The sequence below is a fragment of the Peromyscus californicus genome, unplaced genomic scaffold (genome assembly GCF_007827085.1).
Source record: "Peromyscus californicus insignis strain IS unplaced genomic scaffold, ASM782708v3 Scaffold_3__1_contigs__length_106647218, whole genome shotgun sequence".
In the NCBI taxonomy this organism is placed as follows: domain Eukaryota; kingdom Metazoa; phylum Chordata; class Mammalia; order Rodentia; family Cricetidae; genus Peromyscus; species Peromyscus californicus.
Genome location: NW_026294551.1, coordinates 68,778,995 through 68,798,322, shown reverse-complemented (window position 1 = coordinate 68,798,322; position 19,328 = coordinate 68,778,995). Strand labels below are relative to the sequence as shown.

The 19,328-nt window shown below is 37.2% G+C and overlaps 1 protein-coding gene across 3 annotated transcripts in view; it reads left to right on the top strand.

Moving 5' to 3' along the window:
* Fnip1 (folliculin interacting protein 1) overlaps window positions 1-17,575 on the top strand; it is an 86,577-nt gene extending 69,002 nt beyond the window's left edge. For all 3 annotated transcript variants that reach the window (XM_052757760.1, XM_052757761.1, XM_052757759.1), the window contains 5 exons: window positions 45-1,461; window positions 2,717-2,885; window positions 5,774-5,971; window positions 10,758-10,873; window positions 14,911-17,575. In XM_052757760.1, coding sequence (XP_052613720.1) covers window positions 45-1,461; window positions 2,717-2,885; window positions 5,774-5,971; window positions 10,758-10,873; window positions 14,911-14,989 — 1,979 coding nt within the window. In that variant the 3' untranslated portion in view covers window positions 14,990-17,575. The remainder of the gene's footprint in view (window positions 1-44; window positions 1,462-2,716; window positions 2,886-5,773; window positions 5,972-10,757; window positions 10,874-14,910) is intronic.
* Window positions 17,576-19,328: the final 1,753 nt, after the last annotated feature.

The following is a 19,328-nucleotide window of genomic DNA, read 5'->3' as shown; positions in this document are numbered from 1 at the left end:
AGACTGTTTAGCTCTGTGTTTATTAATTGGTCTTTTTATTGCAGGAGATTTATATGGCGCTATTGGTTCTCCTGTACGGTTAGCAAGGACTGTGGTAGTTGGCAAACGACAAGATCTGGTCCAGAGGCTGCTTTATTTTCTTACTTACTTCATTAGATGCTCTGAACTTCAAGAAACCCATCTTTTAGAAAGTGGAGAAGATGAAGCCATTGTTATGCCAGGCACAGTGATTACTACCACTTTAGAAAAAGGGGAAATAGAGGAATCCGAGTATGTGCTAATCACAATGCATAGAAACAAAAGCAGTTTGCTCTTTAAAGAGTCAGAAGAGACAAGAACTCCTAACTGTAACTGTAAATATTGCAGTCATCCACTCCTTGGGCAAAGTACAGAGAATGTGTCACAACCAGAGAGAGAAGATATTCAAGACAATGCTAAGGAATTGCTGGGAATTGCAGATGAATGCCAAAAGATATCTCCTCCTGACTGCCAAGAAGAAAATGCTGTTGATATTAAACAGTACAGAGATAAATTAAGAACTTGCCTTGACACCAAGTTAGAGACAGTTGTTTGTACAGGATCTGCTCCAGCAGACAAATGTGTGTTGTCAGAGACAGGCTTGGAGCCAACAGAAGAATCCTGGCAGAGTAAGGAATTACTGGATTCAGATAATCACACAGGCACAGCGATGAGATCCACAGGGATAGTTGTGGAAAAGAAACCTCCAGATAAGACTATGCCTAGTGCATTTTCCTGTGAGGTAACTCAGACAAAGGTTACTTTCTTGATTGGAGATTCTATGTCACCTGATTCAGATACTGAACTTCGGAGTCAGGCCGTGGTGGATCAGATTAATAGACATCATAGCAAACCAATGAAGGAAGACAGAGGGGTGACTGATAAGCATCAAGAAAGTAAAATAACTAAGGACCAATCTGCAGAGTCTGGTGCACAGAACATGGTTTCTGGAGAGTCCTGTAAGCTTCCTTGTTGGAATCATTCAGACCCAGAAAGCATGAGCTTGTTTGATGAATATTTTAATGATGATTCAATTGAAACTAGGACTATTGATGATGTTCCTGTTAAGACAAGTGCAGATAATAAAGAGTATTGCTGTATGTTAGAGTTCCCAAAAAGATTGTATACAAAAAATAACAAACAGAAAAGTGAGCTTTGTAAATGTATAGAAACCGTTCATCAAGATTCATGTAATGCCTGCTTTCCTCAGCAGGACCAAAGAGATTCCCTCTCTATTCTTGTCCCCCATGGGGATAAAGAGAGTTCAGAGAAAAAAAATGCTGTAGGAACTGAATGGGACATTCCAAGAAATGAAAGTTCAGATAGTGCCCTTGGAGATAGTGAGAGTGAAGACACTGGTCCTGATATAAGGAGACAAGTTGGCAGTTACTGTGGAGGGGAGCAGGAAGATTGGGCAGAAGAGGATGAAATACCTTTTCCTGGGTAAGTAGAAAGTTTCCACCTGAAACAACTCCTGTTGAAAAATACACTTTGTTTTGTTTAGCCAATCTCTGAAGATTGGCAGTAATTAACTTTAAAAAACAGGTTAGGGCTCCAAGATGGCTACACAGTAAAAAGCACCTGCTATATGAGCTTAATGATCTGAGTTTGACCCCGAAACCCACAGTAGAAAGAAGGAACTGACTCCCAAGGGTTGTCCACTGACTTCATGCACCTACATCCAAAATAATGATAAATAAAATAATTTTTAATGTCATTATGCCTCTCATAGGGAGAATTAAAGACTCTTCCTCACATCATCCCCTTGTGAAGGCATCAGAGAGACATTAAATAATATAAGTGAAATATAGAAAATTGGTTTCTGCTTAGTTTTCAAACCATTTTGGAGTGAGTTATGCATATATACATCCCAAAGTGGGCCTATGAAAAGCCTGGCACTTAGAAAGAATCTTTGAGGTGGTAGGGAATAAATAAATTTAGTTAAGACAAAGAGGGAATATGTATTTGAGGTCAAGTATGCAAGAAAACTATCCCTGCTTTGGAATGTTACAGACCTAGATTTTTTAGGTACTTTGTTTTACACAGTGATTTTCATAATCTGATTTTGTTAGGAATGTGTTACAAATGTTTTTATTCTTTTTTTGTTTGTTTGTTTTTGGTTTTGGTTTTGGTTTTTCGAGACAGGGTTTCTCTATGTAGCTTTGCGCCTTTCCTGGAACTCACTTGGTAGCCCAGGCTGGCCTAGAACTCAAGGAGATCCGCTTGTCTCTGCCTCCCGAGTGCTGGGATTAAAGGCGTGCGCCACCACCGCCCGGCTTTGTTTTTGTTTTTGAAGACAGGGTTTCTCTGTGTAGCTTTGCGCCTTTCCTAGAACTCACTTTGGAGACCAGGCTGGCCTCGAACTCACAGAGATCCACCTGCCTCTGCCTCCCGAGTGCTGGGATTAAAGGTGTGCACCACCACCGCCTGGCTACAAATGCTTTTAAAGGATAGCCTCCTAAAGTCTGTTATAAAAGAGCTGTGTTCTTCAGACCTCCTCCAGGAGAGAACAGTATTTTGTGGTCTATTTTAGTGCTTAGGCCAGTTTTTATGTAAAGCTAATTTTACTCTGTATATAGTTTATAAAAAGCAAAGACAGACTAGTAGAGTTCATAACCTTCCCCACCCCATCTTCTGCCACTAGTAAAAGATGTTTATTACTTAACTAAATTTCCCTCCTTGGTCCTCTTTCTTTCAGGTCAAAGTTAATTGAAGTGAGTGCTGTTCAGCCCAACATTGCCAACTTTGGAAGATCCTTGCTGGGTGGCTACTGCTCATCTTATGTTCCTGACTTTGTTCTTCAAGGAATTGGAAGTGATGAGAAGCTCCGTCAATGCCTGGTGTCAGATTTGTCTCATGCTGTGCAGGTGAGATACCCTCACAGCTTCTGAATATACTTAAAGCAAACTCTGTTACTCTATTACAACCCAGAATTCCTTGTATTTTAATTTTAGCTAAGCTGTGACCATATAACATAGTCACTGTTCTCTGAATCCATCACCTCATATATAGCACCTGCGTCATTATATTTACCATTGTGAAGAAGACAAGAATTGAATTCTAGGAATGTACCAAATGGAAATTTGAAAAAATAAGAAATATTTTAGATACTCACAACATCAATTTGATATATCCAAAAGAATATTTCTCTTTGTTGTTGTTTTTCTGTCTTTCAAGACATGTTTTTGTTTTTGGGTTTTTGTTTGTTTGTTTTATTTGTGTGTGTGTGTGTGTGTGTGTGTGTGTGTGTGTGTGTGTGTGTGTGTGTGTGTAGCCCTGACTGTCCTGGAACTCACTCTTTAGACCAGGCTGTCCTGAAACTCAGAGATCTGCCTACCTCTACCTCCTGAGCTCTGGGATTAAAGGTGTATACCACGATTGCCTGGCTTAAGAGAGTATTTCTTAATTTCCTTGTCAGATTATTGCTTATATATAGAAATACAATTGATCTTTTATGTTTACCTTTTATTCTGTAGCTTTCCTAAGCTCTTACTAGTTGTGTTATTCATATAGAATCCTTAGAGTTCTTACCCACTATTTATGTCATCAGTGGACAGTATTACATTTTCCATTCCAGTCTTGATTATATTGGGTTAAATCTGTCCAGTGTTGCATGGAAAGAAAAGGTGACAGAAGATTGCCTTATCCTAGGAGGAAACCATTGTGTCTTTCACTATTAGGATATTATTGATAGGGTTCTTGTAGATAGATATTTAGGAGGAAACCATTGGGTCTTTCACTATTAGGATGTTATTGATAGGATTCTTGTAGATAGACATTTAGGAGGAAACCATTGAGTCTTTCACTATTAGGATATTATTGATAGGGTCCTTATAGATAAATACCCTTTTCAGCTCTGGAAACTCCTTCTATTCTAAGTCATTGGCTTTTTGTTATGGTAGTAATAGTGTTTGTTTGCTCATTCTTATTGAGCTGGTAGTTTGAGGGTTTGTTTGATTTTTGATTTTTGGTCTTGCTATATAGTTCAAACTGACCTAAAATTTTCAATTCTTAGTCTTGAGTTTTAAGGTAACAGGTATGTGCCAGCCTGTCTTGCTTTCTCCAGCCTTTTTATTTCCTGTTTTTCTCCTCCATTTTTCAATATTATTTCTCAAAAATTTATCCAAATGCATTTACTTGAGGCCTTCTCACAATGTTTCTTCCTAAGGAACTGTGTGTGTTCCTCTCCTGTCTTACCTGCAGTTCTTATGTACACTGCAGTGTTTTCTCTTCTGCATCTCCAGTAATTGCTGATTAATCTGTAACTAGATTTTTATTTTACTCTTTTTAAAATATTAATACCTTCTTTGTCTACTGTTTAGAAAAGAATGTTATTCAGGTGGTTGTTCATTAACTGGGTAAAGGGATGGATGTTGAGGATGCCAACATCCTCAACTTGGGATCATGTAGGAGCAAATCTGCCTTAGCTGTGTAATCATTGTGATGGTAAAAGTCAGGCCATTTACTCTTGTTTTTGGCCATAGGTTTTATTTTTGTTTTTAAAAAAATGTCCATAACCTATGTAAATAATAAAATATAGTGAAGTATTTAGCATTGCAGGACTATATTACTGGTAGGTATACTGTATACTTAATTTCCATTTTTAATCCTTGGTATAAAGGATTTAACTTCCCCTAAGAGAAGTCAAAAAGTAGAGCCTTCTGCCTTATGGCCTTCTACCTGTATGTCAGTGTACTAATGTTTATTTGTTTGTTTTGTTTTTATGGTTGTTTTGTTTTTGCCAACTTGATACAAGCGAGAGTCATCTAGAAAGAAGGAACCTCAATTAAGGAATTATTTCTATCAGATTGTCCTGTAGACAAGTCTGTGATGTATTTTCTTGATTAATGATTGATGGGGGGGGGCAAGCCCACATTTGGGTGATGCTACCCCTGGGCATGTGTGGTCCTGTGTTGTATAAGAAAGCTGACTGAGCAAGCCCGTAAGCAGTGTTCCTCTATGGTCTCTGCTTCAATTGCTGCCTCAAGTTCCTGTCCAGACTTTTCTTCATAATGGACTATGACTGTAAACTGAAATATATCCTTTTGCCATGATTTTTATTATAGCAGTAGAAAGCAAACTAAGACAGTCAATTAAAATATTATTTTTCACTGTTGTAAGTATGAAAATACTGTGTGATAATGGTATTAAGTAAGATAAATATACATTGAATAGAAGAAATCCTTTGTACTTTTCACAGTCAAGCTTGGTAAGTCAAGTTAGTACATGTGGACTTGTTCTCCTTTAAACATATATCTATGTTCTGCCTACATGTCCTTGCAAAATAGAAAAGTTAATGTACAGAGGCAATAATGTATTTCATGGCATCACCAAATCACACCTGTGGTTCTGAGGCATGTTGATGGCTGATATAACAGAATTTTACTCTTGTCTCATTTGTGCAAATAAGTTTCTGTCAAAAAAAGAAAGAAAAAGGCCTGTCTTATTTGGAAAGATTTAGCCTTTTTAAACTAAGAACTGTTTTCTCCTAGTTGTCTGGCATAAGTAACTGATCAAAAAGACTGGGGAACATTCAATTCTAGATTTAAGGACACAAAGATTTATTGATGAATACGAAGTATATGCATAAAATACTTCAATGTATTTGTTATTAATTATTCCATTTTCTACCGAGGATTCATTGGTAATACTGTTATTTAATATATTTTTCTGCTTTTTTTTAATTAATTGACTTGTTCTACTTACATTACTTTTGAAAACTTGCTTACCATAGACTGAATTGTTTTCTTTTCAGCATCCAGTGTTGGATGAACCAATAGCAGAAGCTGTCTGTATAATAGCTGATATGGATAAATGGACTGTTCAGATCGCCAGCAGTCAGAGACGAGTGACTGATAATAAATTGGGAAAGGAAGTGTTGGTTTCTAGTCTTGTTTCCAACCTGCTTCATTCCACTCTTCAGCTTTATAAACATAACTTGTCTCCAAACTTTGTAAGTATATATAAGGCTTGAATGACTTTGAGTACTCTGCTAAGTGAACTTGGCATACTGTATACACATACTAAATATTCTTACTAGCTTTTATCATTGCTTTGCTCAAAGAGGTATTACAGTGAATATTTATCCTCTTCCTCCTCCAACCATTGTAGAGATAGAATCTAGAGCTGGGATATTTTGGAGGGTTAGATTAGATCATTAATTAAGGTTGTTTAAGACTTGAGTGTTGGTTCATGTGAGAAGACTAGTGGTCTACTAAGGAAGAAAGAAATTGAGATTGTTCTGTCTGTACCATGTGAGAAGACAGTGAGAAAGCAGCTGTCCATCATTCAGAAAGAACCCTCTCTAGAACCCAGCAGTACATGTACCCACATAATGGATTTCTCCATTTCAGGAATATGGGATGATCTATTACTGAGGCCATCTGTGAGCTAAGAAAGAAAGGGATGCACTTAAATTTGTGCACTCTGACTTCAGCAGCCAGATTTTTGATCACATGCAATATGTCCATTCAGTACTCCTGGTATGTGTAGGATGTCATTTCAGACTCCCATCATCATGTCAGGACTTTGAAAAATTCCACTTTGTGACAGTGATAGCCTCTTGATACTTTCTCCCACTTTCAGGGCTCATTCTTTCTCATGTTAAGAGAACTGTAAAGTAAAGTTCTCAAAAGCTCTCTGTATCAGTGTGACAAACACCCATCAGCACTACTCAGTGTCAGAAGCCTCAGAGTGTCCTCCATGATTAGTGTTGAAGAAACCTATTTTCAGCACTTGAACTCCAGCATGATACTTAGGTTCTAGTCAGAACAACTAAGCAAAACCAGAAATAAAATACTTCAAAATTGGAAAGGAAGATAGACTTTATTTCTGTTTGCAGATGACATGATCTAGAAAATGCATTTCATGAGAAAAATTGATAAAATTTGCAGGAGAAAAAACGTGTAAAGTTAAGATGTCCTATATCTTAACTGTGAGCAAATTGAAATGAAAATGAAGCATTGTGAGCATACCAGTGGATGAAAGATTCAGGGCCAGCTTCAGCTACATACTGAGTTCAAAATTGTCCTGTCTCATTAAAAAGAAAATTCCAAGTGGGGAGGGGAAAAAACATTTCCACTTACAACATTAAAAATACTGTTTAGAAAGAATGTAACCAAGAAAAGGAGTTGTAACTGGAAAACATTATAGAAATGAGGTAGAAGAGTCAGAAATAATGGAAACATCCAAGTCTGAGAATTGGAAAACTTAGGGTTCTTTTGCTTCAAGTTAATGGCCACTCTAAACATCAGTAGACTTTTGCCCCACTACTGTCCTATCATATGGACCAAATGACCTGCCTCACAGCACAACTCAGGCTATTCCTGCCAGAGAAAGAAGAGCTCACCTTTCTGTCCCTGTGCTTGTCTGGACCCACAGTTGGAAGACTTAATATTGTCATTACTTCCCAAACTGACATACAAATTGAATAGTATTCCTATCAAAATCCTAATGAAAGTTTTTTTAATAATTGAAAACCTGGGGCTGGAGAGATGGCTTAGTAGTTAAGAGCCCTGGCTGGTCTTGTAGAGGACCTGGGCTCAACTCTGAGTAGCTACATGGTGGCTCACAATCATCTGTAACTCCAGTCCCAGGGAATCTGATGGCCTCTGTGGGTACAGCATGCACATGTACACATACATACATGCAAGCAAACATCTATATAATAAAAAAAAAATCAAACCAAAAAAATTTAATCCAGTCATATAGAACATCAGGGGAACCCAAAGAGCCAAAGTAGTTTTGAAAGGAAAGTAGCCAAGCATGGTGGTACATGCCTGTAAATTCCCAGACGATCTGAGCTACATAGGGGGAGACCCTATTTTAAAAAACAACAGCAGCCGGGCGGTGGTGGCGCACGCCTTTAATCCCAGCACTCGGGAGGCAGAGCCAGGCGGATCTCTGTGAGTTCGAGGCCAGCCTGGTCTCCAAAGCGAGTTCCAGGAAAGGCGCAAAGCTACACAGAGAAACCCTGTCTCGAAAAAAACCAAAAAAAAAAAAAAAACAACAGCAGCAGAAATTAGAGAGGTCAAACTTCCTAATTTCAAAACTTAGAGTGCTGCTATAGTTAAAACATGGTGGTAGTAGCATAAAGACCAGAATATAGATAGATTCATTCTTCATTCATTACAGATTAAAGAACCCAGAATTAAACCTTCTCATTTAGGATTGGTTTCAGTAATAGTGCCAAGAGCACAGTCAACAAGGAAAAGTGTTTACAACGAAAGACAGCCACATTTAAAAAAAATGTTCTTGAGTCCTTATTTTATGCCATATTTACAAATGAGCTCAACTTAAGGAGCTTAAGACCTGTACTTCAGAGCTAAAATTTTTGTTGCCTGTGTTTTTGGTGTATGTTTAAAGAATCACTTTGCCATTCTCATTTTATCTCACAGACTTTGCTTTCTTGTAAGTTTTATAGTTTATCTCTAGACTAGTAGTTACTAGAGGGAGGAAGGAGGGAAGGAGAAGTTATTGTTGGGTAAAGAGTTTGTGATGAAAAGAAATTCTCAAGTGAATGGTGGTTATAGTTGTACATTGTAGATATTCTTAACGTCACTCAACTACATATTTGAAAATGTTCTGTATTGGGGCAGGGGAAATGTTTGCACAGCCCAGGTAGAATGTTTGCCTGCCACCCGTGCACAAAGCCCTAGGTTTGATCCCCTGCACCTCTTAAACCAAGAGTGATGTTGCCTATAATGTCAGTATTTAGCTGGCAGAGGCAGAATCAGAAATTCAAGGTCAGCCTGGACCTTATAGCAAGTTTTCAGCTACTCTGGTGTACACCAGACCCCATCTCCAATTAAAAAACATAAATAAAAGCCAGGTGGTGGCAGGTGGATCTCTGTGAGTTCAAGGCCAGCCTGGTCTACAAATCGAGTTCCCAGACATCCAGAGCTATTACACAGAGAAACTGTGTCTCAAAAAAATTAAAAAGAAAAACCATAAATAATAGTTAATAAGATAAATTTTATTGTCTGTTTTATATATACATATTCTGCAGCTAACATTTTCTTAAGGCATTTTTAACCTAAACAAGAATTATGGAGCCGGGTGGTGGTGGCGCACGCCTTTAATCCCAGCACTCGGGAGGCAGAGCCAGGCGGATCTCTGTGAGTTCAAGGTCAGCTTGGTCTCTAAAGTGAGTTCTAGGAAAGGCACAAAGCTACACAGAGAAACCCTGTCTTGAAAAAAACCAAAAAAAACAAAAATTATGGATGAGATACATACCACAAGACAGTCGATGAACCCCCACATCCATTCAGTTGTAATAAAATAAATTTTGGTGTTTTGGTTTTGGTTTGGTTTGGTTTTTTTGTTTCTTTGGTTGGTTGGTTGGTTTGGTTTTTTCAAGACAGGGTTTCTCCATGTAGCCCTGGCTGTCCTAGAACTCAACTCGCTCTGTAGACTAGGCTAACCTCCAACTCAAAGATTTACCTGCCTCTGCCTTCCGAGTCCTGGGATTAAAGGCATGCACTACTACCACCTGGCTTATAAAACAAGTGTTTTTTTTTTTTTTTTTTTTTTTTTTTTGGTTTTTCGAGACAGGGTTTCTCTGTGTAGCTTTGCGCCTTTCCTGGAACTCGCTTTGGAGACCAGGCTGGCCTCGAACTCACAGAGATCCGCCTGGCTCTGCCTCCCGAGTGCTGGGATTAAAGGCGTGCGCCACCACCGCCCGGCTTAAAACAAGTTTTTATCAGGCATTTTTAGTAGCAGATTTTCATTGGAAAGGAATTTAGTGTTTATTACTTGAAAGTCACATTTTCCCCTTCAAACATATATAATATCAATTGTATGAAAAAGCATCTATTTTAGGAAACATGTATAAATTAATTGCAAAATACAAAATATAGATATTTTAAAGTTTTGCTATTTTAGGTTATAAAACTCATTCAGCACTGGGCAGTGGTGGTGCATGCCTTTAATTCCAGCACTTGGGAGGCAAAGCCAGGTGTATCTCTGTGAGTTTGAGGCCAGCCTGGTCTACAGAGCGAGATCCAGGACAGGCACCAAAACTACACACAGAAACCCTGTCTCAAAAAGCCAAAAACAAAACAAAACACACACACACACACACAAAAAAAAAACCCTCATTCTGCAAGGTCTACTTACTGTTCCTTCTTTGAACTGTTGCAAATGGTTTTTTATTCAGAGAGAGAGAATATGTATATATGTGTATATATATATATATATATACATATATATACATACATACTCATTTGAGATGAGTATGTATATATCAGATTTGAAATTAAAATGTTTTTAAAGTCTTGTAAATGAATATTGATTACTGTACAACATCTGAAATGCTAGTGAATTGTACATTTAAAATGGTTGAGATGGTAAATTTTATTGCAGTTTAAAAAAGAAGAATGCTTTGGGAGTTAATCTTTGATATTAACGAGAAACAGATTTATGCTTCTTTTCATCTAAAACTGCATACCTAATTTCTTCTGAATATAATTCATGTTGGAATGACCAAATGGAATTGTGTAAAACTTGATGCTGTGAAATTTGCTAGCTGGGTGTGGTGGTGTATACTTGTAATATATGCATGGCGCCCAAGAATTTGAGGCCACCCTGAACTACGTAGGGAATTCAAAGCCACCTCAAATATATAGCAAAATTCTGTTGTTATCCCTCATGTCCTCTCCCCGACAAGGCAAGAAATTTGACATTACTCAAAAGAATGAGAATGAGTTTTCTAACAGAGTTTGGTTCTTCCCTAACTGCAGTGTGTAATGCACCTTGAAGACCGGTTACAGGAATTATACTTCAAGAGCAAAATGCTGTCGGAGTACCTGAGGGGACAGATGCGTGTTCATGTCAAGGAGCTAGGAGTGGTTCTTGGGTATGTTCATGGTTTCCTTTCCGTCTCTGCTGTGTCTCTTGTCATGTTCCTCAGAACTGCTTTTTGTTGTTGTTTGGTTTTGTGTGTTTTTTCCTATTAGAAGCTATGCACTGCTAGTGTTCAGGTTTCTCTGTATCCTAGAAAAGCAGGTTCTATCACCCCTAATATAGATGCATTGGCCCTTTGTAGTTGGAATTTTCCTGCCTGGTCCACAGTCAGGACAAATCTCTCTCACCCGCCATTCCCACAGCCACTCAGACCCAACCAAGTAAACACAGAGACTTATACTGGTTACAAACTGTATGGCCGTGGCAGGCTTCTTGCTAACTGTTCTTACAGCTTAAATTAATCCATTTCCATTAATCTATACCTTGCCACATGGCTCGTGGCTTACCGGTATCTTCACATTCTGTTTCTCATCCTGGCGGCTGGCAGCGTCTCTCTGACTCAGCCTTCCACTTCCCAGCTTTATTCTCCTCCTTATCCCGCCTATACTTCCTGCCTAGCCAATGGCCAATCAGTGTTTTAATTATTGACTAATCAGCAACACATTTGACATACAGAACATCCCACAGCACTTCCCCCCTTTTTTTTTTTTTTAAAAAAAAAGGAAGGTTTTAACCTTAACAAAATAAAATTACATATAATTTGGGAATTTGGGCGTAGCTTCTCTTACTACTTCCTGCTGGAGGGGGGCGCTGTATCTTATGGGGATACAAAGAAAATTTTAGGATCATGGAAAAGTCCATGAGGGTGTATCGTCTGAGCCAGTTGCCTTCAAACCATTCTGGATGTTGGATCATCTGGGCCATGGTGTCATCAGAGACCTTTCAGGGGGTCTTGGCTGGTCAAACCTGATGTATCTTAATCTGGAACAAATCCATAGCCTTTGGCTTTCTGTGGGAACAAAAGCAGAGTCTCCTTTCCAAAGTAACATATCCTTATATCCAAATTTTGAAGTCAAGGTACCTTTAAAATATACATTTTGGCATAACTCAACAGCTTTTACAATCAAATATTTTTCTGCAGTTAAAAGTCCCAAAGACAACACAATGCAGATTCTCTGTGTAATATCCATTTTTACGTGGCTTATTTTTTATACTACCTTTACTGTCTCTTTAAAGACTTTATTTTTTAAAACTATGTATTTATTTCTATAACTCTATATATCATCTTTTTTGTCTCTTTCAAGCCTACGTATCTTTTACACACATTGTAAACTATTACATCTGAATCTGTCTTATTGTGAATCTATTGCCTTAAACTGCAGCAGCTGTGGCTGCTGGATCCACCCACCTCAGCTTCCCAACATGGCCATGGTTTACCGCCAGCTCTGGGAGCTATCCTGGGTCTATGCTTTTATCCAAGCAGCATGTAGTCCAGAAACCTCTTTTTTTGTTTTGTACCTGCAAAGGCTAAATCCACCATGCTGCTTAATGTGCCACTTGCAGAGGCCTCATTCCCGCCATAGGCAGGTCCAGCGTACAAGCTAGGAACCCACCAGTAGCTCAAACCAGCAGCTGCTGCTCATTTGAGAGAGACAATTAGGAAGCTGTTTTTAGCTCCGTTTTAGAATCTTTTTTCTGTTTTTAGGTGGAAACTCTTGCCACCACGTTGGACGCCATTTGTAGTTGGAATTTTCCTGCCTGGTCCACAGTCAGGACAAATCTCTCTCACCCGCCATTCCCACAGCCACTCAGACCCAACCAAGTAAACACAGAGACTTATACTGGTTACAAACTGTATGGCCGTGGCAGGCTTCTTGCTAACTGTTCTTACAGCTTAAATTAATCCATTTCCATTAATCTATACCTTGCCACATGGCTCGTGGCTTACCGGTATCTTCACATTCTGTTTCTCATCCTGGCGGCTGGCAGCGTCTCTCTGACTCAGCCTTCCACTTCCCAGCTTTATTCTCCTCCTTATCCCGCCTACACTTCCTGCCTAGCCAATGGCCAATCAGTGTTTTAATTATTGACTAATCAGCAACACATTTGACATACAGAACATCCCACAGCAGCCCTTTCACCATCCCTGTACTTTGTCAAGAATATAGGCCGAGGGAATTAAACCTAAATTTTTAATCTTAGAAAAAATAAGTGTTCAGGTTTTACTTATTAAATTTGTTGTAGATTCATTATTGTAAGCATCTGCCCTGCCTCTCAAATGAGCTGATGGAAGTAAAGATGCTTGATTTGTGTTTGCTCTTTTCTGCAGGTTACTGTTCCTCACCATGATCTTTATAGTATATTGACCTACTCTATGGTTACTCCTTGGAAAATAACAGCTATCTGAAATGCTAACTAAGGAGTAAAAGGAAGTTGGTTTCTAAGAATAATGTAGCCTTATTCTATTAGCTTTTCTCTGTTCTGTGTTTGTGTGCATGATAAAATTCTAGTTTAAGGAGTTAAAGATTTTTTTTCCCCTAAATTCAGTTTCAGTGTCAATCATTTAGAATCCAGTGTATATCACAAACCAAGTTAAAGTCTAAACTTTTTTTTTTTTGTCATCCATTCTGGGGATTTACCCTACAGCCTCACACATAAGAAGAACATACTCTACCAGAGTTATATATGATGCCCAATTGTTTTAGTTATTCTGTGGTGTGTAGGCAATATCCAAATTGGAAATGGCCAGTTCTGTAAATAAACATGCCCTTTGTCACATATTAGGACTGAACAGCAATTTGAATGACTCTAAATACTTTGACTTCAGTATTGTTTGTATTCTGTACCAAAGTTTGTTCAAGTTCCAATGAGGCTTTTAGAGAATGGTTCTCCAGTATTTGGAAAATCAGTAACAATATCTTATTTTCCTAGGAAGTAGGAGAGAGGTGGGGAGCGGGAGAGAGAGCGAGAGGAGACTGTGATACCTGTATTCATACCTTAAAAATTAAACTAATTTTTAAAATAATATACATTTAAACCAAGTTCATGGTACATTTGGTGTAAAATGGAAAGTTACCATCATCTTTTCCTCAACTTCAACCCTAACATAAACACTGTTGACATTGTTTATTGTTGCTGAATTTTACAATGTATAAAAGTAGAAATTGATTTGTACTCTGTTAGTGTGCAGCATGCAGTAATATAGCCTGGATATTTCTTTATATGTATGCATACTGATAGATCTCATTTTAATGGTGGTATAGCATTCCATTTTATAATTTATGGCTTACAATATTTTGCTGTTATAAACCAGTGCTGAAATGAAAATAAATTTTTTGACCTGTGTAAAATAAATTCTACTCCTAGAAGTAGAATGCTTGATTAAAGGACATGCACATTAAATTATACACATAATTTTGGTAACACTAAATGCTGTCTGGAAATTGCAGTCTGAACTCCCATAAGCAGAAGAAGCTATCAATTATTAGCCAAACTAGTAGCAGACTTTCAAAATTCTTGCTCCTGAGATGGCATGATTTTTTTTCTTTAAATTCCTTAACAAGTTAAATCTAACTTTTTCTAAATGTATTGACCATTTCTCTTTTTCTGAAAATTATTTGAGTTCTTAATTTTTTGTTTATTTTGAAGCAGGGCTTTACTTTGTAGCTTAGCTAAACCTCAAACTTGTGACTCTCTTCCCTCAGTCTCTCTACTGCAGGGTTACAGATTGTTGCTACCATGCTTTGAATAATTTGTGGTATGATGTATTTTAAAGAAATTTCCACTACTTATATAGTATGTATTATAGAAATACTTTTGGTTAAAAGCTCACACAGACTACTATTACTAATAAATTATATTTCTTGCACATCTGTCCCTAGATAAATGACAGGTCAGCTGTGGTGCTTTCCGGTGTCTGTGCCTTGGTTTCCTTTGCATTTGGAAGCTTCTTTTCCCTTGAATCTGTGGTGCTACTGTTAGTGACATTTTCCAAGTGTTGTTATCTTTAGCTCTTTCCCCTTTTCATTTTGGCCAGAGTGAGTCCTTAAGTGCTGAGATGGATTATAGTGCAGAAGTGATCATTGCATGTAAGATTCATATTTTGGATACACAGAAAGCCTGAACTGAGTTTTCTTTTCTTTATTTCAGGATTGAATCCAGCGACCTTCCTCTTCTGGCTGCTGTAGCAAGCACCCATTCTCCATATGTTGCTCAAATACTCCTTTAACATGCCTAGAGGTTAACTGCGGCTTAAAGTTGAATAGAAACCAAGGAGGCAAGCACAGTGTGTATCTGTGGAGTTGTTGCTGTTCTGTTATTTGTGTTAGTTTTCTCCATTAGGCTTCTGTGTGAATGTGTCATCTCTATCATGCTGTGTTGTATCACAGTCTGCATAGACTGGATGGCTTTTTATTTTTAACTGGACATCGGGGTAGCGGTAGATTTTCAACCAAGTGAAATTAAAGCAACATAAATAATTGGGGTGGGGGGAAGGCAAGTAGCATTTGCAAAAGCTAAAGTGAAACTAGAAATTTCTCTCCAGGAATTTCATGCAAACTCTAAAATGTTGTCACAACTCATGAATAGCAATAGATATCTCATGATCAAATATCAGAAATCTTCATTTCACTAATTTTTAATTTTTATTTCTATGATACAGAATTCTATAAGACCTTGATTTATTTGTTGTTTTGCAGTTCAGGTCAACTAATTTCTAGTTTATTTAAGTATTTTAAACAACCTGTTAATTATAAGAAACTCACAATGAGTGAAGATGTCATGTTGCTCATCCAAGTGTACATATGTATCTATTTTTTTAAAAAAGCAGGGATAGAAATACAATATTGATAAACATGCCTTTTTAAAAAATATTTTTTCATCTGGTATTGTATGTAATGTTGAAATACTATCTTCTGATGATTTTCTGTTTCACACACTCTAAAATATATTTAAAGCCAATCTTTTTGAGGCTAAAGGTTGTAGATTCCCTAAGAATACTACTTTATACCATTTGTTTTATAAGAATGAGCTAATTCTTATTTGATATTTACATATTAATTTAATAAGTAAAAATTAAGATTAAAAAGTGCACCAAAGCAACCACAGAAATACTACTATATTTTTAAAATGTGCTCAGGTGGCCACAAACTTTGATTTCAGTATCGACCATTGAATCCAAATGAGCAGAATATTTGCTAATAATCCTCAATTTACACTAGTAAAAGTAATAACTTTAAAATTTTCTTTTCTCTAAGTGTTCCCTGTTTTCAAAAACTGATTGTTTTTCAAAGCTTTCCACTTAACCATTTGTTGTCGTCTTTGTATATAGTGTAGATTGTTGCTTGTAAGAAAGGCTAATAAGGAACCAAACTCTTGTAAGTAATGTAAATAAAAAGGTGGGTAGATAATGTTTTCAATATACTCTACTACCTCAGTTTACTTGAATAGCTTACTTTTTGCCTGTGTGGGCTAAGATACACATAATGCTAGAATTAAAGTTGGTTTCTGTTTTCATTGACTAATTCTAAATTGTTTAGCTCAAAAACAAACAAAAAAACACAAAAAGAGCCCTTCTCGCTTGTTCATTTACTGAATACATTTACTATAACACATCCATTCTTGCTATTTAAAATTTTCAGTAATTAATGAAAATTTTCTGTGGTTTATAGTCTTCAGAATCTTGAATTTATAGTGTCTGGTCACAATTTTACCTTGCTCTTTATGTGTGTTCAGGAGAATTCCAACTAAAAAAGAATAAGTAGACTGTTTTAATGGAACATAAACCCAAAATTAGGGTCCCTGCAGTTGGCCCTTGTCCTGTCAGCTGGTTCCAGTTAGTACCTGGGTCTCCCGTGAATGACTTGCTGCCAAAGAGTGTATAGATATGTTTGCTTTGGCATCCTTGTATCCTATTTGTGAGATTGCTCTGTGTTCTGTTGAAATTCAGAGAGTAGATTTCTGTCAGAATTTAGAACCTGGAAAAGTTCATCTATGGCCATTGTACATTATTTTTTGATTGTGGCTCAGAAGAATATGTAGCAGGTAGACAATGTTTTGGGATGTTTTCTTAATCATGGAACTTTTCATAGTTCTATTTGAAATCTCTCATTACCACTTAGTAATTCTAGTCTTTATTAAGTGAATGGCTTGTGCACCTTTTATTCTCAAAACTCAGCTTTGCTGGAAAGGAAAGGCCTATAGTTTCTTAAAGACTCACTAGTCCTTATAGGATTCCTCAGTTTGTAATACCTTTATCATCATATTCTTTACTTATTCAAAGCCCAAGGAATGAGCTGCTACTTCTTTACAGTGTGGCTGTGATAAATGTGAAAAGATTTTTGGCCTGTTTAAAATAATTTTTTCAACTACTTAATGGTACAGACAAATATGTGCTACATATTAAAAACACCTGTTCATTGTAACGGGAAATTAAAAAGGGATCTTTTATATTATAGGATTAAAACTAATTTTCCATATATGTAAACTAATTGATTTGATTTTAAATATCTTGGCATTTATTAATATGTCTTAACTTTGAATTTGAAATATTAAGTGCAATAAACATACTATACAGATTTCTTTTTGTTGCAATTGGCACACAATGCAGATGATCACTAAGAACAATTTGCATAATGCCTGTGTCTGGTAGCTGTCTTATGAGAATGTTCTGCTTTCTCTTAAATTATTTAGATGATGAATATACAAAATGTACATACTTGTTTGTTCTGAATACATTTCTCAAATGTACACCTGTATTATAATAACCTCCCAGTTCTAGGGGAAATTTGTGCAATAAACACACATGTCAATTTGATGGGTAATGTTCGTGTTTCTTTCATATGTTAGTGAGGTGTATGTGACATTTTTTGACTCTGATATCAGACAACCTAGATTTGTGCCCCAGCTTTAATACCTTTGAGCATATGACCTTTCTATATTGGTAGAATCTGTTAATACTTATTAGATTGTGAGAGTCAAGTAAAATAATGATTGCTAAGAATTTAGCTAGGCCGTACAGTAGTGGCACAAACCTGTAATCCCAGCACTCAGGAGGCAGAGCCAGATGGATCTCTGTAAATTCAAGGCCAGGTCTACAAAGCAAGTTCCAGGACAGCCAGAGCTGTTACACAGAGAAACCTGTTTTCTCAAAAAAACATACAAAAATACCAATACTAACTTTTCGATTGCTACCTTTTACCAGGTAATCTGAGTAGTTACCATATAATGTTTGGAGAATTTTTATGTATGCACTTATAACTGTAATTATAGTGCCCAAAATACACTGATATATTCATTCATAACATCCAACTTTACTCACAGTGATAAATTGAAATTTTAAATCCAAACCAAGAGACACCATGTAAAGCTATTTAAGAACATTTTATTCAAAACAAATGACCATTAATTTTACAATTAAACTACAACAACTATTGGTTTGGAGTCTGGCACTGCTTTGCTCCCTAATTTGGATGTAACTCTGAGTGTGTCCTCTTGTGCATCATGTGGGATTCAGCCCTTTATCCATCCTTGGTATCTGCTCTGCAGCAGTAATTTAATCTTGACTAGGTTTGTTGGGAAGCTGCTTCCTTAAATTAGGTTGAATTGAGTTAAGCCTTGAGGCAGTACTAGCTAGACGAGAAACCCGTCTCACATAGTAATTAACTGTATCACTTTTACATTTAAACAGAGAAGCATTCTGTTTTAAAGCAGTGAAGTATCAAACACTAATAGTGCAAGGATCAGTTATTTATAGGCTGTTCCTAAAAACTTTCAGTTGTGTAACATTTCTAAGTAGCATGGAATACTGATTTTGCTAATTAGAAATTAAGTGAGATACAGAGGATTTAGCCTGGTTATATAAAGTCATACAGTCTTCTGTAAAATCTATCTTGTCTCTTAGACCAGAAAGATTTCCCAGCTACTTGGGGTGACAGATGGCAAACTATCCAAGTTTTTTTTAATATGTGCTTTCCTGTGTAGAAGTGGGGCCTAGAATAGCAAGTGAGGCCAAGCCTGAGCTGAAGGCCAGTGAGGACTGAGAAGTTGTAGCTTATCAGGGACATGACCTTGTCATGTCTCAAACCATTAGGCAAGCTTGGCTGTTAGTAATTTTCTATTCTAAACTTTTAGGGGCTAGCTAGACTAGCTGAGTTTGAGTTAGGGTAATTAGTTTAGCATGCTGCCAGCAGGGGTCTATTGTTTTCTGTTTATTTGTAATTGGACCTAAGTTGATACTTCTATTTTTAAAATAAACCATCAGGAGCTGGAGAGATAATTCAGTTAAGAACACTTGTCCTTGGGCTGGAGAGATGGCTCAGAGGTTAAGACTGCTCTTCCAGAGGTCCTGAGTTCAATTCCCAGCAACCACATGGTGGCTCACAACCATCTACAATGAGAGATCTGGCGCCCTCTTCTGGCCTGCAGTCATACATGCTGTATACATAATAATAAATAAATAAATCTTTAAAAAAAAAAAAAAAAAAAGAACACTTGTCCTTGCCGGGCGGTGGTGGCGCATGCCTTTAATCCCAGCACTTGGGAGGCAGAGCCAGGCGGATCTCTGTGAG